Source organism: Netta rufina (genome assembly GCF_964035555.1).
Source record: "Netta rufina genome assembly, chromosome: 14".
NCBI classification, from domain to species: domain Eukaryota; kingdom Metazoa; phylum Chordata; class Aves; order Anseriformes; family Anatidae; genus Netta; species Netta rufina.
This window is the reverse complement of record NC_140137.1, coordinates 18607568-18632891: the sequence shown is the minus strand read 5'-3', so window position 1 is coordinate 18632891 and position 25324 is coordinate 18607568. Positions and strand designations below refer to the sequence as shown.

At 41.2% G+C, this 25324-nt stretch overlaps 1 protein-coding gene across 5 annotated transcripts in view; it reads left to right on the top strand.

The window, feature by feature from the left end:
- The window catches only part of RAPGEF6 (Rap guanine nucleotide exchange factor 6), a 122827-nt gene that overhangs the window by 25866 nt on the left and 71637 nt on the right, over positions 1 to 25324 (top strand). For all 5 annotated transcript variants that reach the window (XM_084295344.1, XM_084295341.1, XM_084295342.1 and 2 more), the window contains exons 4-6: positions 128 to 211; positions 11618 to 11687; positions 17142 to 17285. In XM_084295344.1, the coding sequence (XP_084151470.1) occupies positions 128 to 211; positions 11618 to 11687; positions 17142 to 17285 (298 nt within the window). The remainder of the gene's footprint in view (positions 1 to 127; positions 212 to 11617; positions 11688 to 17141; positions 17286 to 25324) is intronic.

The window sequence follows — 25324 nt, the reverse complement described above, 5'->3', positions numbered from 1 at the left end:
GGTCAGTGTACCAAATTAACAAGGTGGCAGATCATTATTCTACTACAGCAATGTTTTTGATAATCTGTTGTTAAGTTGCTGAAGAGAGCAAGTAGATATCACTGATTTTTGGTACCTTTTCTTACAGCTCAGAAACTATTGCAAGATGCTGGTATATACTGCTGTCCGGTTCTGTGCTCATGAAGGACTCCATGTTCTTACCACCTTGCAGGTATATAAAATTGTTTATTATTATTGTTTAAAGTAATTCAAGATCTTATTTTAATTGAATGTTGATGTTGCTGTAACATTTTCCATTTATTTCTTTTTCTTTTTTTTTTCTAAAGTTGAATAGTGGAAAAAAGCGTTCTGCTAATTTAATTCAAATTCCCTTCCACTTTTCCTGCATGCAATACTGCACTTGATGACTTTTAAGTCTTGCTTGGCTGGATTTTTTGGTTTGAGACAATTTGTGTTAGGTGTTTTAACTCGGGGGCCCTTTATACAAAACAGCCACACAACAGGAGTTACTCAGAGTTCCTCGTCTGAAAAACACCACTGCAGATCACACAGCTTCTGCCCCTGCTTTGAGACTGTTTGTAATGGCATATGTGATTTTTTTGTATGAAGCAAGAGAATACAGGCCAGTGGTGTTGGCTCCAGAGAGCATATGACAGAAATCTGACTGCATCGTACAGCTGAAGCACAGTGAGAGTTGTGACGTGCTTTAACTGAGGCATGGTATTTGTCTTGAGCTGGACTTTGTGCTGTGATACTCTGCTTAACCTTGTACGTCACTCAGAATCTTCACTGTATCTCAAAGCTGCATGTTGCTTATTTGCATTCAAGCTGCACTTCTAGGCAAGACAGGAGTGTTTTTTTTTTTTTTTTTTTTTTTAAGTTGACTTACCTTGGTACCCAATTTTAGGCACATCTTCTTGAGATTAATAAAAAGTGTTGCTACCTCCATCAGACAAGAGAAAGGCTTTTCCTCCAGGACAGTGGTTCTGTGGTGGGCTCCATCTCCTGCGGGCACTGGGTAGCTCCATCTGCAGCCACGGCTGCTGGTGTGCTCGCCAGTGTGCTCTCATCTCCTGCGCCAGCCTCGCAGAAACAGAGAGCAGCAGGGGGAAAAACAGAGCTTTGGTGTGCTAAAGGGTTGGAGTAGAAATGCAGACGTGTACAAATAAATAACCTAAAATTATAGTCAACTAGTGAATAGCTAAGGTGGGCAAAAGGATGCTGAAACCAAACCTTTTTGTTTCACCCGATGCTTTTGACTCTGGCCTTGCCACCAGCAAACCAGTCCCAGTCCCCCTTGGCCCTGGGGCACAGATGGGGAAGGGGAAGTGCTGCTTGGACATGAAAACAGGGGAAGGAAGAGCACAGCTTGCTTTCTGCTTTGCTAAATTATATACTTGCGCTGCCCAACTTCAACTTACAACTTAAATAAAAATTAAATAACGAATCATTATAGTGCCATGTAACAATGTGATAAAGTTTGGTTACTTTTCCTGGTCTAAATACCTCAAATTACTCTTTTGTAGTTGAGGGAACTGCAGTCACCAATCCTTTATGGGTTATTTTCATATGAAGTAGGGCCTTGGATAATTTAGGAATGTTCTTTTCATAACTGTAATTAGCACTGTTTAATTACATTTAAAGTAACACTTATGCATTATTCCTTGTCCCCAACCAAATCATTCCGAAAGGAAGCTTAAATACGTGTCTGCAAGAAAACACAGCATTGCCTTCAATCTCATCCCCTCCGGTATTATAGGAAACAAAAGTAACTTTTTTTGCTTGTTTGTTTCTATTATTTTTTTCCTTTTGCTTAGCAGTGAGAGGGGAAAGATGAGTGTAAATGACCTGCAGTGTATCGTTAGGTGTAGAGCATGTTTGAAATATTTTTTTATTCTTGAAAGTTTTTAATTCAAAATTGATAACATAGTAAAGATAATTCCCTAAATTGATTGTGGTGGAGCTGATGTGTGGTCTTCCCCCCTCTCACCTCAAATCTTCCTGTATTTTAGCATTGCTCTGTGCATCTTTGGATAAAGTACTCGATGCTGTGCTCTTCATGCCTAAGGAGCATGTCATGCTACTTACCTGTCTGATCTTAGTGACATAAACCGTATGGAAGAGAGAACTGTTTAGGATGCTGATTTATCTGTACTTTTTTAATCTTCCTACAACAGCAAAGTGATCAGAAGTGTAGGGAGTCAAAAGCAAAATCCCGCTTGAAGTATTCTGAGGCTGCTGAGGGGAGTGGAGGCATCCTTCGAGCCAGGGCATTTTAGGTAGGCATCCTGCGTGGCTTCCAGCTCAGACACAGGCATCAGCTAAAGCCCGGCTATTGGATTTGTTGAACGTGGTATAAATGTGTCAACACGTGAGCAAGGGCGAGAGAGGTTAGAGACGGGTGTCATCTGCGCTAAAGTGATGCAGGAGACTGATGATGGCTTTGAGACATCCCTGGGGAAAATGGGTGAGGACCGAAATAGAGCTCTTAACGTGAGGCAGGTTATAAATACCCGCGATGAGAATTTAGGCTTTATGGAGACTGCCTAGGGCTTTGAAAAGGTCACGAGCCTGGTTTGAATAATTCTCATTCTGGAGGAACTGGGTAGGCAGAGGCACTTTCTGTAACAGATAATAGTTAGCAAATGGATTCTAGTTTGAAACTCAATCCTTGTCTGTAGCTCATAACTTCCCTCCCTTCCAATTACATTTGTAACATTGACACGGCAATTTCAATTTTATTTTTCCTCTGGAGCATTTGACAAACTTCATACTGAAGGAACTCCTCTGCGTTTCAGGGTTCTTTTGCTTGGAACGTCGGAACAATTTTTCATAAGCCTTAAGAAACAAGATACTGGTGTGTGTCAGTTAAAGGCATCGAATTTCTTGGGAAGAGGGGGTTTAAAGGCCCCTTTTTCTCATAGTTATTCTTTTCATCTGTTTTATTGGGTTATCATTCTTCAAAATCAGGGTTGTATTGTCAGTTAGCTGCTTGTTAACTTTTATTTAATAATATTTGAGAAACTGATGGTAGAGTGGATTATCAGTGAGGTACTTGGGGTCTCCAGAAGTAGGACTGGAAGGGGATGATTGACCAGTTCCTGGTACCTTCTCGTAGCACTTGTCCCTGTTCTATAATGTACCCAGCAGTTACCTTGATGGATGGGAGGAGATTTTGGTAGACCATTGTTAGCTTAACCTAGCTAACACGCTGGTTAAGCTCCCCTATTTTTCCATGCTTGGTTTTATCTAACATTTTTGGTTATTTCTGAGTCAATAGAGCTCAGAAAAGCCTCCCTGTTCTGCAGATCTTTAAAAGGTAAGGAATGTAGATTCAATCCTGCAAGAGGCACATCCCAGGTGAGGCATAAGAAGGTGGCAGCCACTGCTTTATTGACTCGCTGTAGGCTCTTGAATGAGTAGGGGCATGCGCTTGAGAAAGGCTTTCTGTTCAACTTGGAAGAATTACCGTGCAAGTTGTAATTCAGAAATTGGCTTGAAAATTAGAGGACTAAGACCTGCATGCGGGTAGGATAAAATCTGTTAATTATTTTGACACTGATAATGATAATAAGAGAAGCTCTGTAAGTTACTTATTTTTACATAAGAAGCAGATCAATCATTAATACCAGGTACAAAGATGACAGAGCCTTGATTACCCTATTGCCTGGAGAACGGGTTTGTCGATAGATGTGGTACAGGAGGAAAAGAATATGCTTCTAACAAGAGAATGATGGCCAGAACAAAAGAACAGGAGTGGGGGGTTCTGTGCAAGGAAAATCATGTCAGCAAGCTAGAGTTTTTGTGTTAACCTTGCTTGTTAATCAAGATAATTCATTTGAGCAGGGTATTTGAAGGAGATTACTCACAGCAAGATTAGCCATAGGAAATGTATCAAGGACCTGGAGGAACTTTTGAAGCCAATTATGTGGATGACAGCCTCCTACAGCTGTGAGAATTGAACCTTGAAGAGAGAAAGACAAAGTCTTGAAACATTCAAGATGTTATTGAAAACAAACACTTCTCTTTTCCCGGCCTTTCCAAGAAATTTATGAACAGCCTTTCTGAAACCACACAAGTGGAGTAAATCAGTGTTGTCCTAAATCCAGGTAGTGCATTTGTTGGTTAAAAACAAGTGGTTTTTTTTTTTTTCTTTTTCCCAAACCTAATTAATTTTTAAACAGGATTGCTTTGGAAAGGTGATGGTTCAAGGATGCCTAGCAAAAGGAGGTTGAAGCAGATGGATTTTTAAGGAGATGAAGTAGCTGGTGGTTGGAGCAAGCAGGCCACAGACAGTGAATAAAGAGCTCAGGAGAGGGCTGGCTGGCTGCTCTGGGCCCTCCTGCAGCCAGCAGGGAGGTGTCAGCAGCATCTGAGAAACTCGGAGCTGCCTGGAGGTCACCCGGCAGAGCTGAGAGCAGGGCAGGGGCACGCTCGTGGCCGGGCTCGTGCTCCGCTCGTGGTGCGGTGTCTCCTCCCGGGAGCTGTGGATGTGCCAGGGACTCAGCAAGCCACTGCTTTTTTTTCTTCTGGGGTAAAATTAGAAGACACAAATGCTTGAATCAAGAGAAATTGTCATAATGAAAGAGGAACTCAGGCTTTGCCTTATGAATAGTGGCTTGGGTTGAAATTATTTTGGCTTATTTTTTTATGAAGTTAATATTTGCAGATAACAATATTTTAATAAACAGTCACTGCGAGTTGCAAAATAAACTTTTTCAGACTCTTTATGTGACAGTACCAGAAGCACAGAGAATTCTGTGATTTTACAGCACCATCAGTGCTGGTGAATAGGAATAGAGGATTAAGGACTTGCAACTTGCACGTCTTACGTCTCTTGGTTTTTAGAAATCTTAGCTTCTGAAGTATGTAACTTTGCTTTCAGATGTATTATACCTCAAATGTATCATCTAAAACCGATCGGTTTTACTTGTAAAACCTGTATTACTATTATTTATGCCTTTCAGTGAAAAAGTGAGAAGCTCAGAGCTCCAGTGTTGCCAGCTTCTGACAAGGAAATGTATTTTGGCATTTTTCTGCCACCAGTCCTTCCTTCCAGGCTTCCTGCTCAGGGTGTGCCTGCTGTGTCCACGCTCTGTCTGTGGCTGTAGGTGAGGGGCTGAGGGCACGTATCCTGCTCTCTGAAGCATGTGCCTCTTGCTGGAGGTGCTGCTCTCGTTACAGACCAAGGAGAGCACGTGCTGCATCTCTTCAGGCATGGAGTAATCTTCTGCAAAAGCCACAAAAGTATGTAGTGCAGAAGGACTACGTTCAGACCTGTCAACAGCTAAACGATCCCATAGTCTTGTCCCCCACTGCAGCTGCTTTCTTTCATTTTATTCATAGTTTCTTCCAGCAGGTGCTCTGTGGAGGTTTCACAGAGTGCTGGAGATGATAGTTGCACCACAGAAATGTTTTTATTTTTTTTTATTTTTTAATACCCAAACTTTTAAATACCAAGAGATGTGGAAGTGGAAGCAAAGAGTAATGTGCAACATTTTAATATCCAAAATATATTTTTATCAGCTCTATCTAGTCACGTGGCCTGGGATAGTTGCAAAGCTTCTCAGAAAGTGGTAGGTAAGATACTGGCTGCCTCAGAGCCTCATCATGTTCAGAGTACGAGGTAATTAGGACAGACATCTTGAGCTCGCAGCCTGCATATCGCGTGGTGTGTTCTACAGCCTCCAAAATCATTCCCAATTAAAACTTCAGCAAGCTTAAGAGAGAAACCTGCTAAATGTTGCTGTTGTTGACAGCTAATGCAGAAATGCTTTTTGATGACTGAGCATTAATTGAAGTCGGTATTTTGCATCCACCACACATCGTGTGGTTTCAGGTTTCCTTTAGACCATTTTCTGATGAAGTTAAGTATTGTAATATTTTTATAATTAAGTTACTTTGAAATGCTCAGGACTTGCACAGCATATGGTATCTCTGAAAACCCTGCACCTACATTTGCCAATGTAAAAAGCAGTAGCACAAATGAGGAAAACACACTTGTGTTAACCCTTTATTGACTTTGAATTATCCATTAAAAGAGGAGGATTTCAATCCCTGTGTGTTGCTTCATTTTTCTTTTTCCCCATTTGGAAAGAGTACAGACGATAAGAAATCTGTTTCTGTAATGAAACTTTTGAGCCATGCTCCTGTAACTTTTTTCCCCATCTACTTAATTTCGCAAACCGAGGGCATTTGGGGCTGTTCCTTGGTTGGAAACCAAGGGGCAGTGCTGACGGCTCATTGCTGCGGAGTGTCAATGGGATCCCTGCCCAGTACAGCCCTGCCTGCAGCAAGCCTCTGCTGCAGCACAGCCTCGTGGGTGGCTCTTGACCTGAGAAACACCGAGGGAAAGTAAGCCTTCCCTGCAGATGCCCCAAAAAACAGTAATTCCCATGAGGATTAGTGTCTGACACCACAACCGCAGGATGAGACGGGAGGATTCTGCCTCCTCTGTGCAAACACCACAGCTCTGCTACTGCCGACCTTAAGGCTTGGCAGGTTCTCCCCTCTTTTAGGATTTCCTGGCCAATGACAAGGAAATTAAGCTTAAAATCGCTGCGTGAGAGTATTTAAATTGGGGTTCAATAATGCACATGGTTGTTCCACACCACTTGCAGTACATTGTGTAGGGCATGCAGCAGTGACTGGGGAAGGTGATGGGGGATTTGCTGTGGGGCTGAGCAGCAGCTACCTTGCAGGAGCTGTCCTGGACGTTGGCTGGAACAGCTGCCTTGCATAGAGGCACTCTGAGGAGAGGAAAAATGAAATGCTTTTCAAATCAAGAATCAGCTCTGACTTGTGAAAAAGCATTTCTATTTCTACATATTAAAAAAAAAACCAACAAAAACCCCAACCCAGACAATGCTTCCTTTTCTTATGCAACTTGTCTCTTCCTGGCCAAAGCGTGTGCTCGGTGAGAAATGTTTGTGCCTTGCAGAAACCCAGCCAGGTTGCGGAGCGAGATGACTTGACGCGCGAGGTCGCTGGGTTCTCTTTGCAGTGGCAAAAAGTACAATTTGTCTTCTCGCTGTGTTCCCGAAAGCTGTTTGACAGGCAGTCTGAGAGGAGAATATTCAGAAAAACAAAATATCTGCAGAAAATGGCAAACACGTTTCTTGGCATAGCTCTGCCCTGGTGTATCAGTGTCCTAGCCCAGTCCTACACCTAATACAGCACAGAGTGTTTGTTGCTGCAGGTGACTTTATTGAAAATCACCAATAATTGCATGCAGTATTAATACCAACTCAAACAGCTGGGATAATTTAGGATTTTCTACTTCCTGGACAAGACAGAACAAATTTCCAAGTGCCTGACATCTCTGTATTGAAGGCTTTGATATGTGAAAGATCTGAAAACATTGTTTCAGGATGCAGCAGAATACTTTAAGTCTGAAGATGCCTGCTAATTAGTGTTCAAACAAATAATACAGCATTCAGTCTCAGTCTCCATCTGTGTTTGTAGGCTGAAAACTCGTCAGGACAGGCTGTGTTTTTACCCTTAAAGTATCTTCTGTATTTTGAGCATTTTGTAATGAAAAACCATCAGTAATGAATAACTCCAGTGTACTGAAGTCGAGCAATTTTCAAGTTAAATGTGGTTACTGCTCCTTAAACTTGTGAGTCTTGAAATTCCAGATGTTTCAGCACCAAATACTCAGGTCACTTACCAGCTGGATATTAAGCGGTTTTAGACCTTTTTTCCCTAGAAAACTAAGTATTTTTGTACAACCTATTTAAAGAAATACTTTGTTATATTCAAAATACATCGTTTTGTAGGGTTTTGGGGTTGGTTGTTGTGTTAAAACAAGGCATGTTATAACAGCTCTTGTGCCTTAAGGAAGCTTTGAAGCATCCTTGTTTTGAATTGTAAGGTTGTGTTAAAATGCCAGTGCTCCTGGGAGGGGGCACGAGACTGAAAATCAGCATTCTCCAGTAGCAAAGGCTGAGCAGATGCTCAAGTGCTTGCACGTTTAGGATTGTAGAGTTGAGCTTTAGGCATGGATGGCTTTATCTGTATTCTTATCTGTATTAGCAAGTCATGCAGCGGAGAAGGGACAGCTGAAGAGGGTGCAACAGCTGATGCTAAGAGCCGTGTTATTCAGTGTGCTGGGCTCATATGTTTCGGTAGCTCCGGTCTGATCCCATGGCCTGAACGCCCATTAGTGGTTGATGCACGATACCCTGCCAGTTGAACTTGCGTTCCTTTCTCCTGTGATGCCATTGCTTAAGCATTTTTAATTATGAATAGCAGTGAATCAGGAGGAAAACAAGGTTTCTTGTAAATGAGGCGCACATAAATCAGGCATAAACAAAGCTGCCTTTGATATGTGGAAGACGTTTTTCCTATGACCGTGTTGTAAGCCAGTGAGTGAGTGTCTGAGAATTAATGATGCAGATGTAATAGATGAATATTAAGTGACAGGAGCATACAATAAGATTATAAATAAAAACTGTGATGTAACTTACACGACTGACTTTTTGCACTTCTGACAGTGGGAAGCTATAGAATCACATTTAAATTTAAGAATCCATAAAAATACATTTGGTTAAATATTTTTATAATATTTTAAAAAATAATTTATTATTTTATTAAAAATTATTAATCAGGCCATTAAAGGTTTTAATAGTTTTATCTTTGCTGTATGTGCTTTGACATAGGTATTTACTGTATTGTAACTAAGGCTTGATTTCCATTGGTTTCATGTTTTTGTCCACTTTGACTATTTGTGTATGTCAGGGCTTAGTTTCTCTTTATTCCAAACATTTTGCTGTGTAATTACATAAGACAAGTAGGAATGAACATTATTCTTGAGCATTGTTTAAAATCATCAGATAGTGAAATAGCTTCTCTGTCAATTAAGAGGTTTGCTGACATCGCTTTCATACTAGTCAAGATATGGAATAAGTAATTTAGAAAGTTAAAATCCATGTTTCCGAAACATGTTGGTTATGTTCATTCCAGAGTGTTAAAAACTGGTATTTTTAAAACCTGGTGATAATGGCTGGGGAAAAACCATCGCCATGCCTCCTCTTGCTGAGAGCTGTGTTGCGGTGCAATCAATAAAGCATCACATGATGCGCACTTGGAAGTAATTAAACTTGACCTATTGACTTGTAAATATGAGTAGTTTGTTCTTTAGGATTAGAAGGGTGGGTTTTGTCGTTGGAACATAATCCTTTTCTGAGTGTCCAGTTGTTGTAAAGTGCTTGATGGGCCAGAAATGATAGTGCCAAGAGCTTGACCTTTGATCTGAGCAGTGCTCTTTTTCCTATATCGTTTTTGTGTACCCTCATTACTTAATTAACAAATGATGCAACAGCAACAGAAGGAAGTTTGACAGTACCTGAATTTTGTGGATGTGTTTATGTAAAATAAATTGCAACCCTTCCCAAAGCTCCAGTAGTCTGACAAAGTGTTTTGTGTACAATAAAAGTGCTTTGCTTGAAGAATATTTGTTGGAAAACTGTCCGAACTGCTGGGAATGTGAAAAAAGTAGTAATCAGTTTTGTGATAAAACTGATAATTATTAAAAATACAGAACGCAAATCTTCTGGTTGCATGCAGTCCTTCTCAGATTTTTGTTTGAAGAACTGTTGCTTCAAATTTCTATTGTATGGAGTAAAACTAAAGCTGTAACTTTTTTTCAATGCAAATGTGATACTTGTGGGAGATAGTTTTCACTTTTTTTTTTTTTTGTGGAGAAATAATAACATGAGTTTTGATATACTGCAGATACTCAAAAACTGTCATGCTTGTATCATGTCTGTGTAGGAAAAGCAAGAATGAAGTCATGAAAAATTCCCCTCCCAGCTGCTTGCTGTAGACACGTAGCACATACCATGCTTCAATGTGGAACTTGTGCTCCTCTGGCCTTCTGCAGCAAGGGGCAAGAAAATTCCAGTTGTCACTTATGACTTCATAGCAGTCATTTCATTTAGGGATTTTTTTTTTTTTTCAGTAGACCATTAATAAAATCAAAACTTGACAGCTTAAACTGCTGTGCTCCTGCTAATTGCAGTGCTCTGTCCTGACAGCTGTTAGGATTACACTGATAATTTATTTGCTGGAATAACACGAAGCTTCGCTTGAATGACTTCACAGTTTAGTTCCACGGCTTAACTTCCTTTCCTGAAATTGCGTGCATCCTAGAAAAGTTTTTGTATGATCCTGTAATGTAAAGCTTAGAAGCATAAGTCTTCTAAGTTTTCTGTGCAGTGATAATGTTTCAGGGGATATTTTCTGTACCGATGACTGTGTAACTCAAATGCTTGATGTGGCTGAAATTTCAGATGAACTTCCCAAAAGTAACCTTAGTAAGAACTGATGGAGCCAATCTGCTTGTTAGGATTTGTCTCCAGATTTGTTTTAGCCTTGTTTTAATTCAAACATTAATCTCTACTTCAAGTTAACTGAATCTTCAGTTACTTCTTCTGATAAGTGTTAAATGTTGATGGCTGTTGACAGCCTGAGTTCCTAACACAGCAGCTCTAACTACAGAACTGCTAACCCGATTGGGATGCTGCTAATCAAGTATTTTTATCTAACTTGAAGTCTGCATGGGATAGCTTTCGTTTGAGCAAGGCTGTGTGGGGTAGGTCAAGCATACCTAGCTCGAGCTGATAGCTCTGTAATGAAGACAAACTGGCTGAGTACGTGATGCCAGATGCTATTACAGTCACGAATTATGTGAGTTAAGAGGCTTTTGGTCTGTGCCCCCAGTACTACCCCAGCAGCATCCAGCTGGTACCAGCTCCTTTTTCTGCTGGTTCCAGCACCTCCGTGTCTGCTGGCATCGTGCCTTCTCCAGAGCTGATTCTCCTGAAGCCTCCGCTCGTAGCCAAAGCAATTCCTTGGCTTCTCTTTTTAATCAAATGTCTCGTTTACAGACAAGACTGAGGAACACCCATCGCATGGTTATAGTCTTGTGGCAGGGGCACTGTGTGGTGGTCTTCAGGTGTCCTGATGGTAGCAACTTTTTGGAGTGATCAGCTGAAGCGTATTGCACTGCTTTTAGCCTCTCTCCTTAGTTGCTTTATTACACTGTCCATCACATTGTGGCATTTATGCTTTTTGTATTTCTTAAACCCATCATGATGGTTCAAGAAGCAACATGAGTGTGGAGGTCACAGGTTGAGGCTTGGACCTGAGCACAGGCTCTGTCCTGTTTGCTGGGAGGATGAAGAGGGGGATGTGGAATTGAGGGAGCTCTGATTAAAGATGCTTTGTGCTTCTGAGTTCTTCAGTTTTATAGATATTTGTTTTTACAAGGCCTGTTTAATGCTTAATTAACATTTACTAATGTGTTCCTGTCAACACTGAAATGCATGGTGAGTGGTTCTGTGTATCTCCAGTAATAATGATCTTATGAAAGAATGTTCTTTATATTTGGGCTTACATAACAGGCTGTGATGAGAGATACTGAGGAAATTAAATATATATATATTATAATGGTACTATTCTGTTAGAATTTTTCATACAATAATTTCATCATTTTTTCAATTTTTAAGGGTAGTGTAAGGTGCACCATTGCCAGATCATTTTATAATGAAAAGGTAAAACAGGCTGTTTGTCTCATTTTGTCTCATTCCTTTTCTTTTTTTCCATCCCTCTCTAGTTTTGGCAAGCAGTCTGGAGGAAAACGAGGATGCGAATGTATCATACTGGAGCCTTCAGAAATGATTGTGGTAAGGCAAATTTTTCAAATGTATTTAAATGTATTGCTGGTTTCAGCAAATTCTTTCTGTGTCTTAAAGCAGGAAGCTTATTGTAAAGTGTTCTAAAAAATTGCAGTAAAATTGCCTTGATTTCAATTATACCTAGGGCTGCTATCGTAACAGCAATAGCTATGTACATTTAATCTGGATGGGTAAATGATGGTGATGATTAGGATGATTGTGTCATTCTTCCTAAAATTATGTTTACTTGAGTTCCAAAAGCTTACCAGTTATGTCTGACTTGAGCATTCCTGAATCAGGCAACAATAATCTATCTTGAATATTTTATTTCTGTCCCCACTGCACCCATTTCATTGCTTTTTACTGGCCAGGCCAGCAGTACCGTGTCTGGAAGGAAAAGCACTCTTAGTCCCAGCTTTGCAGTTCCGCGCAGTGTGAAGTCTTCTGGGTACTAGGAGAAGGAATGTAGGAGTGCTTAGCCAAGCTTGGAGGAGAAGGCTTTCAGTTTAGTTGTCATCAACCTTTTTTGCATCCAGCTTGCTTTTTGCTGCTCCAGAATCCTTATGAACACTGCCAAGTTTGTACGTACTTACAGGTTCAGTTCTTGGGTTGATGTATGCACGCTGCTGGCAGAGGGAATGTTAGGATTGCTCATCTGTGGTGCAGACCCGCCTTGTACCCTAGCAGTGTGGCTGGGATGCAGGAAGGTCTCCTTCACCTTTGAGTTTGAGATGCTGGAACAAAGACGCGTGTTGCACCGAGGGGCCGTGTGTCTGTAAGCAGGCTGAGATCTTCAGGCTGCTACTGATTTAGCTCCCTTAGGTCTGGGTATGATGACATTAAAACTAATATTTATCAATGTGTTACTCACTGAGTATGTCAATATTCAGCTTCTATGAGAAATTTGGTTCTCACAGTACTCTTAAAGCCGTGGACGTCACGGATGTGCTGTACGGGGAGCTCTTGGTGCCCTTTGGGCCTTTCCCTCTGCGCAGTGTCAGTCTGATCCTGCTCGAAGGCCTCGATAGCATCAGCAATGTTCTTTGCTGCAGACAGCGGTAAGCTGCAGCCTGCCACCTCGCGAAGCTAGCACAGGTGAGAGTGCAAGTAGCCTCTTTCAGTCTTCTGAAGTGAAATTGTCAGTTGTTTATTGAAATTAGCCAGCCTGGTCTGGGACCAACTTATGCCTTGAGGGGTGCCAGAGAACTGCAAGGATGCGATCTGTGCAGCCATGCTATGTGAATGCCCCGGGCACTTGGGCTCCTTGCTGCCTCTTTGCTTTCTTGCCTGGTAAAAGCAGCAGCCGAGGACGTGGTGTGTTGAGCACACGGATATCTGCTGCCACTGGTGAGCACAGTCCCACACCTCGGTGCTCTTCACCTGCCCCCTGGGAATGCTGCATGTCTGTGGGCCTTCAGGCTGGGGCAGCCGACAGGAATTTGGTCTGTTTCTAAACAAATCAACAGCTCAGACTAATTTCACTAACAAACGAGTTGCACAACTCTTTGCTTACAGAACTGGTGCTCCAGAGGTTAATCGAGCTGGTGTGCTGCTTCCTGCGAAAATCCTGTAGACTGTGGTGCAAGTGCTGTTTGAAGTGGGGAGTCTGCAGCATGGAAAGTATGTCGCTGCTCCCAGGGCTGCCCAGTGACTCACCCGCCCGCTGCAAGTGGAGTTGCTGGTTTACATGAAATATTTTCCATGGGCAAAATATATATCACTGCTATTGTTGTATTTAAAGAGAAAAAAAAAAATCCAAACAAAACCCCAACCAATGGAGGAAAAAAAACAAAAACACAAACAAACATGAGGATGCACGTAAAAGAATAGCTTCTATACAGAGCATGCTACTGGAGAGAAAATGACCTTATTAAAGTATTTTAATGAAGAATTTGGAGAGTTTTCTGTGTGTAGCTCGGGGAGCTAGAAATGCAATGAGTTTTTTCAGAGGAGTGCCCTGTCATGGTCATGGAGAAGCCGGTGTTGTCCATGTCAGCATTGCCAAATGCTGCCAGTTGTTCCTGGAGAGAAATGCACAACCTGGACAACTGTCCTCTCTCAAAACTCTTTCTTGCATTTTCTGTAACTGTAGTTAAATTCCAGTGAGATTATAGAGACACTTGAAATCCTTTCACCTTAAATCCTTTTCTGGAACTTAGCACATTTTTCTGTAGGAAAATCAGTGAACCAGAAGCCTGTAGTCATTCATATTTTATAGGTAAATCTAGCTAAAGGTACTAATAACTTCCAGGTTTCTATGTAGCCCTTCCAATGGGGTGAGAAAAGAGCATCAGCGTGGTGGCACGCACCTTGCTAATGGTCTGCACCAACAGAAAACGCGCTTGAGTTTCATTTCCCAGATCAATTCTTATTACTTTCTCCTAATTCTTTGTATTTTGCAAGGAGTTTTTCCTTTTTAATATGCATTACACCTCAAACTGTATGTTGCATAACAAATATTTATCTTCAAGCAAAAGCAGCAGCGGTTTAACCTACCTAAAGAATGCCGTTCTCTGCTTTTGCTGCTGACTGATTTTTCTTTTTCTTCTTTCTTTCTAGAATGTAAATCAGTTGGAATGGGAATCCTTTGGGAACTGACCCATTTTAAAGGCCATAAAATGTGGTCATCTTAAGTTAATGAGGATAACAGATAGTGTGTGAATAGGCATTGTAGCTCATATTTTGGAGGCTGAACAATCTATTGAATTAATAATGGGGCCATTTATCACTTAAGAAAATGGCCCAGAATTGCAGCATATTTCCATGTCCTGAAGTCTCCCTTCTGTTGTTCTTTCGTGTCTTCATTTTCTTCTTTAGTTTCAAATGTAAGATTTCAGAAGAGCAGCATGATATTTGGAGGTAAAATTATTTCAGTGCTAGCACCGACTGTGGAGTGAAGTTGAGGATAATCATGCAATCCTCCTTGATTTTTCTTTTTTTTTTCATGGCAGCATGCGTTGTGGCTGAAGCTGTTTGCGTGGAAGTATCCTGCAGCTGCCAGACTTCAAGGATAATGAAACAACACCCTTGATTAGAAACTAGCCAGTTAGCGTGCTGTTCCAGACACTTTATTACGTGATGGAAATGAAATAATACCCAGAAGTGTGCTAGGGCAGCAGCCATCGGTGCCGTGGGCCTTCATGCTGTCCGTGTCGCTGGGCTCCAGTGCTGGGTCCCCAGCTCGCAGCACCCACAGAGATGCAGAACTCCTACGTAGGAGTCGTCATCCCTCTCAGGGCAGTGTGAGGAGGTTGGATGTGAACTCTACCAGCAGAATATTTTGGTTTTAAGCAGGTGAAGGCATGGCTGAGTGATGCGCAGTACACAGGAGCCCTGCAGTGCCTGATGCCGGTGCTGGTCACGTGCAGCAGACCAGCACCAGCTGTGTGCACGCTTACAGGTCACAAATATAAACAGTCTGGTGGTTGGCTGGGCTCAAAATGCTGATTTTGCTGCTGGTACTAAATTGGAAGCTATGTGGTGTCAAGGTCTTTCCTGGTGCTCTGATTTTTGTTTTGTTTTTGTCGGTTACGGCCGTGGTATTAACCGAAGGAAGCAGGTGGTCTCAGTTCTGAGTTTCCACTGGCAGTTGGTTGTTTTGCCCTTATGCTAACAAATCACGTATTTATGTTCGCTTCTTGGCTTTCAGTTAGAACTAAGGAAGAAAAATAGCTTCATCTTGCAGTAAGTGTTCCCTTTAGTCTTAAAAATACTTAGTTTGGGGCTTTAATGTAATAAAGGTCTGCAGTGTTGGGCTGGTTGTTGTCCTGCTGCTTCGGGAAGCCTCCGCTGCCCATGTCAGCGTGCTGTGCTGGAGGAGGACCTGCTTTGGTCGGCATGATCCTGGAAGGCTGAACCCAGAAGAAAAGGGAAGTGATGTGTTTATTGAAGTAGTTCTTGTAGCACATAGAAAATTTGGAATAAAATCAACACGGTTTTGGTTACTTAATGGAGTAACTGTAAGAAACCAAACTTCTTTACTTTGGGAAGCCTTCTGCGTAATTTGAGCAATGGTATTGCTGACTAGAAATCTGTATTTTCTGCTACGTGAAGAAGGGCTGCAGTACCCACAGTCACAACGCTTTTTTTGAAGGTGCTAGAGGGCCTGTGTAAAGCTGTGTTGTCTGCCTGTGTGCCTTGCTTTTTTTCACTTTTTCTGCTTTTTGATAAAATGTGGTGTGAAGCTAGGTGTGTTTTTTTTTTTTTTTTTTTTTTTTTAAACCAGTGTATTTTTATATTATGTTGTTAGTGTATATTTTTCTCTGGAATTAAAAATAACCCATGAAGTAAGCCCTGTCACTTGCACCTTCCTTTTACCTGACATAGACCTGGCTGTTTGGAAAAAGCAACGTGCAAAGTAGAGGTGATGTTGCTTTGGTGAATGGTTCAGATATTTTCAGTTTCTTACTATCTGTTAATTATTTCTAATTTTCGTTCCTTTATACCTTTTGAATTTTAATTGAGCTAATTTACAAGTGTGCAAAGGGAGGGCTGCATAAGCCAACATGAAGGTTCTCCTTTTCCAGTGCTAAAGTCTTATGCTTAGGAAAGCACGTTACAAAAAAATAAAATCATTTAAGCCAGTAGAAACTTCTACAGAGTAACTGTATTGTAGAGGAGCTTCTTGCCTCGCTGCAGCCCATTTGCATGCATGTCTGTTCTGTTTCCTGCTAGGATGTATTTTTCCAAAACATCAGAAGGAAATGAGGAGGGATGGGACTGCTTTTTATAGAAAAAAGGAATTGTAACTAGTAAGATAAAAAGCTCCCATGTTGGCTTTTACTAGGGAGATAAATTTACCTTATTTTTAATGTTTAGTTGCAAATAAAATTTATCATCAAGATATGAATGAAGATTCAGTTTATTCTTTGTAATCTGTTGGAAGTGATTAGAAATGAGTATGGCATAGGAAAAGTAGGACTGAGGGCTATTTCCAAAACAACAACAGCAAAACCACATAAAACAACAACAAACGCTTGGAATGTTTTAAGTTTTTATTTGTGATTGGTACTAAAATTAAGTTACATTTGGAAAAAATACCAATAAAAATAGAATGGCAGTCAGTGGCTTTAAGCAGATTGTAAATACGCAAACGATTTAACTTCTGTGTTGAAGACATCCTTGAAGTAAGCAATGTGTATAACTCAGGTTGTATAATATGTGTGGGTGCACAAGAGTTTCTGCTGGTGAGTGACATTGTTCAGAGGATACGTGTACTTTTTTTTTTTTTTTTTTTAAACTGTTTCCTGGAAGGAAACTGTGGCCTCCGGCTCATTGTAATAACGTCGCTCTGAGACATGCAGCACTGGTTCTTCAAAGTGTCTGCAGTCGTTTTCTTGAGAAAATTTTTAACTGTTCCGAACTTATGTTAGTTCCTTCCTCATGAGCTTGCTACGACTCCATCGGCTCTCAGTGCTATGGAAGAACTGGATGTTTAACCAGGAGCCTGAACGTGTGTTTCAGGTGGAGAACTCCAAAGACAATGAGGAAAACATCCTGCAAAGAGAAGTCCCGCTCAGGCAGTCCCGTCGAAGGTTTAGGAAGATCAACCAGAGGGGCGAGCGCCAGACCATCACGGACAACGTGGATGCCAGCAGCTACATCTCGGTGAGTCTGGTCTCCGTCGGCAGGAGCTGGTGCTCGGCGTTGTGCTGTTGGGTTTCCGTGCGCTGAGGGAAGCTGTTGAGATGAGATGGGTCGTGTTTGTTAACGCTTTTCTCTTGTTGGGGAACAGTTGAGTACTTTGGATTTGAGCACTCCAGGTGGTAGCTGAAGATTCGGGCACTAGTTTGAAGAGTTTATTTGTTTTCTGGGTTTTCTCTTGAGCGTTGCAAATAAATCTTAATGTTTCTGCTGGACAGAGAAACGGTTGTTCTTGCTTTTTGCTGGCTGTAACTGGAGTTCCTCTGGTAAGATAGAGCAGCTGGTGGTTTTCTTTTTGTCCCTGATAAATTTAGGCTATGTTTTGAGGTGAGTCAATCACAAATGCAGTTCAATAAAGTAATAACACTATTGTGATACTCTGTCACATTTACGTGATGAAAAATAGCATAATGGTAATTCAGGCATCAAACAGAGTAATGGCAACTCATTTGCTACTTTTAAAAAAAACAACAAAAACACACCATCACAGACTACATAATCTGTTCTGTGTGAAGGCACGTACAGCTGTGGTTTCGAGGTCACAATGCTTTTATGAAGGTTTCTCTTCACCATTATTTTTTCACGTACAAACTTCCTGCTACTAGCAGGATTTATATGTGATCTAGACAAATCATTTCATTGGAAATAATTGTTCTGGATACTTTGATTTTCTTTGAGGACAATGCTAAAATTGAAATTCACAGACCTTGATTAGTCTTCAAACACAAAAAAAAAAAAAACAAACACCTCAGTTTCTCACCCTTTCTCCTGTCTTCCTGTTCATCTCCCTTTGTGGTGCAAAACCTTTCTTAGTTGTTAAAATTTAAAATATCTGAAGTGTGCAGTTAGCTAGAAACTTAAGACATCTTTTCTGTTTTGGAATAAACTGCTGGGTTTTTTTTTTTGCATGTTGCTAGCTGTTGTAATGCAGGTGGGTGATTTTTAAACTTTCCACAGCTTTAGCTTTTCTGTGGGTAAAGGTTAGTTTGGCATTTGTCAGCTAAGCAGAAAAGCTCACGTTGCTGCGACAGGAAAAAGAATATGCTACTTGAAGTTTAACATCCTCTGCCATCTCATTTCAAGAACTGTTGCATGTTTTTTATCACTGCTAATTAATCTGAATTATATTGATGAAATGAGATGTTGAATCCTCAGGTTCTGGGCTGAACGACTTACATAAGGCTTTATTAGGAATTGAGTTTGATCTGTATGTGAAAATCTCCCTCTTTTTTCAAGTCGCTGCTTGGTGTTTCTGTAACATTGAATAAGCACACAAAAAATAATTGTTAGGCTTAAGTGCCAGGAGGAGGAGAACCTCAGGAGCAGCTGACGCTGATGCTTGCTGTGCTGCTTGCCTGGAAGGGTGCATGAGGAGGGACTCGTCTGAGAACTACAAAATTACACGCTTCCTTAAATGATTTCAGAGACTGTCGGTTATTGATGCAAGGAGTCAGTGTGCTGCTCTTGCAGGATTGTGATTAGTCAACAAATGATGACCTTGTTAGGGTTCTTCTTTGTGTTGATTTATTTCTTATGTTGACAACCACGTGGAGTATGTGTCTGTCTTTGCACATACAGTTTCTTGTTGCAAATCCAGTGGCTTCATCAGATTTAAAAAATATATATTTTGATCACTGTTTGATGGGAAACGTTACAAACTTCATAAAGCAGCAGCATATTCCTAAATCTGATTTTGTCACTTGATTAGGAATATATAAAAGAGTCCTGTTAACACTGCTAGGTGTTTTCCTGGATGACTGAGTGCTAAGTGGCAGGAAACCACCTTTCTGAAACAAAATCTGCTAGCTGTTGGGTTTCAGCAGCCTGCATTGAAATACCAAGCCTTGTTTCCTAGCCTATAAACTCCTAATTGGAAAGTGTCATAGTCACAGCACTTGGTGTAGCGAAAAGTAATTTGTAACTCAACAGATGACTAAGAAATCAAACCCAGCTGCCTGTTTGACAAGTAAACAAAACAAAGGATGCCTGTATTTTTTTCCATATTCTGTTTTAATCTGTTAAAATAATGTTTATTTCCTGAGGTGTATGGTTTGTTCTGTGCCTGGGTTTAACTCTTACCTATAGGAGTCTGCTAATACATGTCCACTGGTTCCCACTGATTTTGAAGAGCAGGGTTTATAAGGTAACCGTGTGTTCCAACCTGTTGGAGTATGGGCAGGGTGAGGAGGAGGGTTTTTGAATAAAACTCCTATTTGACAAGAACTTACAATAACATTTCTGCCAGAGTGGGGAAACTGTTTACAAACTTGCCAGCACATTTCCTCTCTGGCATAATACTAATGAATAAATGCAGCATTTTATTTCACTCTCCAGCCTGTTGCTGAATGCTCTTTGACAGATGCTGAATGTGGCTTGATGGACCTTTTGTGAGCCCTGCTTGATCAGAGAGCTTGGTACTTCATGCACAGTCCACAAGGAGTTTGTGTGGGCTATAATGCTAGAGGTATAATGCTACAGAGTACACAACATGCTGCTGGTTAAGTTTTGAAGCTCCTAATTGCTCAAGCACAGGTGGTTTTCTGCTTTCTGAAGAAAACACAGATCCTACAGGTATTGATGGTTGGTGTTGCTTTATCCCAGCTCAGAATTTTTCCTCTGACAATTAAAAGCAAATACAAGAAATCTTCTGTTTAGGGGGAATTATCTATGCAATCTCCAGTAACTCCTTTAACTGTAGATCTCTGCTCACTAAATATAGTACGGTTAATATTTATAAAAACAAGGATTCACCTTTATCATAAAACATTACCCATTAGTTTGTGACATGAGCTTGCATTGACTTCTTGCATGGAGCTCTCTACTGCTGCTTGTTGGAATGAGTTCTGTAGAAATCCCTGTGGTTGGCCATGAGATAAATATTTGTGTGTGCGGATTCTTCAATATTTTCAATTATTAATACCATATTTGAAGCTTTTTCTCCTATGCGTCTTACTTAAGTGAAAGAGCCCTGATACTCAGTTTAATTGTATATCTTTAGGGTATTTGACATTCAAATAAGTATCTTTTTTTTTTTTTTTTTTTTTAATTTTGCTTGAATGACAGCTGACTCAATGTTAAAAGTTGATTATCTGGTTAGTTTCTTTGGAGTTATTCTTCAGACTCTTTTACTGTGTGTTTATGGTTCATAGAACTATAGTGTTTCACAACAACACTGGTTGCCTCCTGAATAAGTTTTTAAAAGTTTTTTTTTTTTTTTTTTTTTTTTCTTGCAGGAAAATACAGCAAATGTACATTAACAATATTCTTTCTTCTCATTCAAACTGAACAGGTTTATATTTCTGCTTCTATCTTTAAAGTGCATAATGGCATGAATTTCTTCTTACAATATGCATGCAAATGATGCTCAACCTGCTCTCATTAAGCAGGTGAACTGGCCGAGGGCTGGTTTCTGCTCTCAGGGGTTCCCAGTATCTGTGACAGGGTTTTTCCTGCTACTGCATTGCCAGCAATGCCCTGGGGATAAAAGTGAGTTTGGTGAAAGGCTTCCCAAGTGCCTTTCCCAGGACATGAAATAGCACTGCTGCCTGCGGTGATGGCAGCAGCGGCTGTCTACCCGAGGCTGGCTGAGCATCCGCTGCGGTGACGTGGGATCTCTTTGCCCCTGTGTATTTTGCTTTCGTCACTTGATGAGCATCCGCATGTTGTAGGTCACCGTGGGTGACGTCCTCGCTGTGGGGTAAAGAGAGGTTGGGATAGAATCACAGAATGGTTTGAGTTGGAAGGGACCTTAAAGATTATCTCATTCTAACCCCCTACTATGGGCAGGGCCACCTCCCACTAGAAGGTGTCTGCCAGCTGCAGTCAACTGGAGAAAAGTCCTGTCAGACTTACTGAATTAGATATAAACGTGCCATTGGTCTTAATAATGCCTGCTCTTTCTTTTGATGATTTGTTAGTGTGGTTGCATATCTTCTTGGAGATAGGCACTCTTTGTGCATATGACTGTCTGCAACATAGATAAGAATCCAGACAGTAACCAGGGTCATGCAGCGGGGCATTATCACAGCTACAATGAATATTTAGTCACTCCTACTTCTGAGTCTAGCTCTCAAGCCAATAAATAATGCAACTGCATTTTTTCCTTGCAAAATAAAAAGAAGTAATTCTGATCGTCTTTGTTCAGCTCTGTTCCAAACTTTAGTGAGCCTACAGCAGGTACACAAAAACCTACAGCCAGACTAAAAACAGATGACTTTTTACATTAACAGTTCTAGGAAGAAATGTTTAATGTTAGCTCTGGTGATGTTTAGAAGTTCAATTGCTTTTTTCATCTTGGATCAAATATTGAGAATGTAAAGATAAATATTTGAAACATTTACTATTACAAAATAAAACCGGAGTTACAGTAAATTCTGTGTTTATATTTCTTGCAGTGAGCAAAACCAAATGGGGTTTAACAATTTGATACAAAGTTCTCCATGACCATCAAACCTGTGAACTTGTATCTTTTAAGAGTTTAAAATCTTTGCACACATTTCTGACAGTTTCTCTTCTCTGATTTTTGAGAAGAATATTTGTATTTCTAAAAATAGTGCATAAAAGATGTAATACACATTTCCATTGAGTTGCGACCACAATATGATTTATTTTTTTCATCCTAGAACAAAATAAATTACTATAAAACTTTTATTAATAATTCCCTTTCTCAGACATGCAAACTTACATTTTTTTTAAACTCTTACAAGAGGACGATGAGGTTTAAGAGATTTATTATAATACTAAGTTTTGAGGACACTATCTTAATACCACATCATGTAAAATTTTTCCAGGAACCTTGTGGAAGCATTTATCTTCAGAGCAGCCTGTCACCCGAGGACTGCTTGAGTGGCAAGTTTCTTGTTCTGTGATCATTACTTAATGTAATCCTGTCAGAGGCTGTGGTTAGTATAGGGGATCTCACAATTGTGTAGGGGGTTAAGCACGTTTTTATGTGTTGCAGCAAGCCCATTAGGTTCTTTCCCATCACTGATCCTTTCCCTTTTAAATGCTATGGGTGTTTTATAATCTATTTTTAACTGCCAGGTAGATTTGCTGAAATAGTACCTTTTATTGATCTAAACCAACTAATACTGATCTACAGCATGCCCCCAGATGCCTTTTGTTAAGCCTTGATGCAGCATCAGCTACCATCCGTTCACTTGGAACATCAGTAGTTAATTTCTGTGGGGCTGGGGCTAATCTGCAAATGGCTGAAATCACTTCTGGACCTGTTTTAGAGCTGGGTGATGATTCCAGCTCATTGTTTTTTTAATGTGTTTTTATCCCCTCCCACTTCCTCTTTTTGTCACTTTTTTTGTTGTTGTTCGACAACTTGGGCTTTATTATCTAACGAGTCGGAAAGAAACTTCAATCCTGCCAAAATCCACGAGTCTTGCTGTGTACCCGGTGGGTACCGAACCCCCTGCAGCTGGCAGCTTCTCTGGAGGTGTCGTGCAATGCACGGAGATCATGCAGGTTCCTTCTTCCTGCTCCTTCCTACGATGGAGGGTTTTCTCTCTTCCAGTTTGTCTTACATTTTCGGTGGTGTATGTCATATCCCAGCTCAGTGTGTGCGGGTGCTCCCTGAGCCAGGCCGGTCATGGCCTCTGTGAGAACCTCGCCCCCGTAGCCGCTGCCGGCAGCCCCGCTGCGCTCCTGCCATTTTGTGTTCCTCTTCCTCCAGCGATAAAAAGAAGCTGTGGCCGCAGCTTGCTCACTTCTGTAGTAGCCTGCTCCGGCTTCGTGGTGGCCCACATCTAAATAAAGCTGTCTGCTCAGCTGTGTGTTGCTGCTCAGGGCAGGCCTGTGGGGCTATGGCCACGGCATGGGGCTAGGAGGGGACGAGGCCCAGCTTTCTGGGAAGGGGGATCGGTGCTGCTCTGGGAGTGAGGCTGTAAATGACGTCTGAGAGGAGCATCTCTGAGGTGCAGGGACATCAGGGCAGCCTCTTCCCCAGCCCACTGAATCCAGAATCATGTGTGGATTCTGCCGGCTTGTGGTGTCGGCCCTGTTACTGCCCAGGGCTCCTTGTGTGCCCATCACCGGTTGTGGCGGTCATTACAAAAACTCCAGCCCTCGCGAGCCCTGTGTGCAAATGTTTCCTGGTAATTTCCACAGGCCACTGGTGGTTCCCCAACCAGATAACGAGTGTCTGTAGGTTTCTGAAGAATAATGACTGATGTGCTATGCACGAAATAAGTAAAAACATACTAAAAGTATTGCCTTTCTGTTAAAATCTGTGTTCCCAAGTTATTTCTTTAAAGAACATATGCAGTATGTAAACTCCAATTTATCCATACTGAGGTGGATTTGTAATTATTCAAAACATATTCAGGAGTTTCCCTGAAGATTTTACAGCCGTGACAACCAGATTATACAGAAACTGTGAATTACAGAAATCACCTCAGTTCTGAGGTGACACATGCAGCTGCGAACGGCACCGAAGAGCGCTGCAAAAATGAAACTAGCTTAGACCGAAACGCTGGAGGGTTTATTTTAGGCAAGCACCTGTATTTTCTCAGGTCTGGCTGGGTTGCTGGCGGTGGTGTGCAGCATGTCTTGCTGTGAGCTAGGATGTTGCAGGACAGACAGACAGCTTTGTGGTTTGCCACGCCGAGAGCCTTGCTTCTTGAACAAGATACTAAAAATTGATAGGGAAACTGATCCTGAGCACAGCCCGTCCTCAGGGAAACCTCCCCATGCCTTTGTTTGGGATGGAAGCAGGGAGCCGCTCGGACCTTGCCCTAAGCTGGGGCTGGGATTTGCTGTTGTGCCTGGTTTTGTTCCATGGCAGCTTGTGGCTGAAGAATCTTTAAATATATCAATGAATAAAAATAAAATCTAGATATCTTGCAAATTAGCACGCATAACAAATAAAACGTAATGTAATTACTGAAGTGCTCTCCACACAGTAATCAGTTATCTATTTCTTTCTTATCCTTTCACCACATAGACAAATTTACACCATCACAGAAATTAACTTAGTTCCTTGGAAAATGCCTGAGAAAATATTTTATGTAGCATGTTCAGAGAGTTAATCTCTGTTTTGATGGACCCTAAGGGGTTGGGTGGCAGTTCCAAAGTCATTAATTCTTTATAAGCAGCCTGTTATGCAAAATAGATTGAGAATGATGTGCAAGTGTTGTGGCCACTGCTCATAGCAGTGTAATGTCATTCTGGTGCTTAATGGCAGAAAGCAGCGCTATGTACCTGATGAGGCATTGTCAGGGACTTCAAAACCTTTTGTGTGTGAGTTGCAGTGCTGTCAGATCTTTCTTTTTAACATTACTTTATTATTTCAGTGTTTTGAAATGACAAGCGAGTGGTGTCTTGTAGAAACTGATGGGGGAGTAGGCAGCAAGCTGGTAGCCTGCGTGCAGATGGATGGGAGCAGGCACGAATCTTTGTTTCCTGCCGTCCACCTGGGCTGTTTCTGTTCAGTGTGCTGTAATGAAGTAAGCAGCCTGCTTATGCGCTCATTTATAGCCAAGTCAGCCTTTCACTTGCTTGTGGGCTTATGCCTTGGAGAGGAACAGCTTTGTGAAAAGTCATTTTATATTTTATCCTGAAGAGTTGGGAGTTGGAGCTGCTGGGCTGAACATCACGTACACTAAAGGACTCCGTTAAAGCACTGTGATACTGTTGTCTTCATCTTTGTTAAGTTAAAATGTTCTTCTAATTTAGAATATGGAAATTTACGTCAACTTACAAATGTTCTGCGGAAGCTTTCTGGCCCAAAGCTGGGGACTTGAGAATATTCGGAACAATTTTCAGTTAAAATCATCATCAGAAAATGTCGGTCCATAGTGCAAGCATTTGGATACCGTTTTCCTTGAAAAACTTGGCATGCAACCACTGTCTGTATGAGAGAACAGCTAGAAGAATCTGTCTGGTTTTGGCTTAGAACTGACTGCTATTTCTAATGACTCTTAACAGCATTTGTAATTCTGCATTTGATATGTAGAAACTTTTGTTAATGGGGAAATATTTGACAGATGAAATAA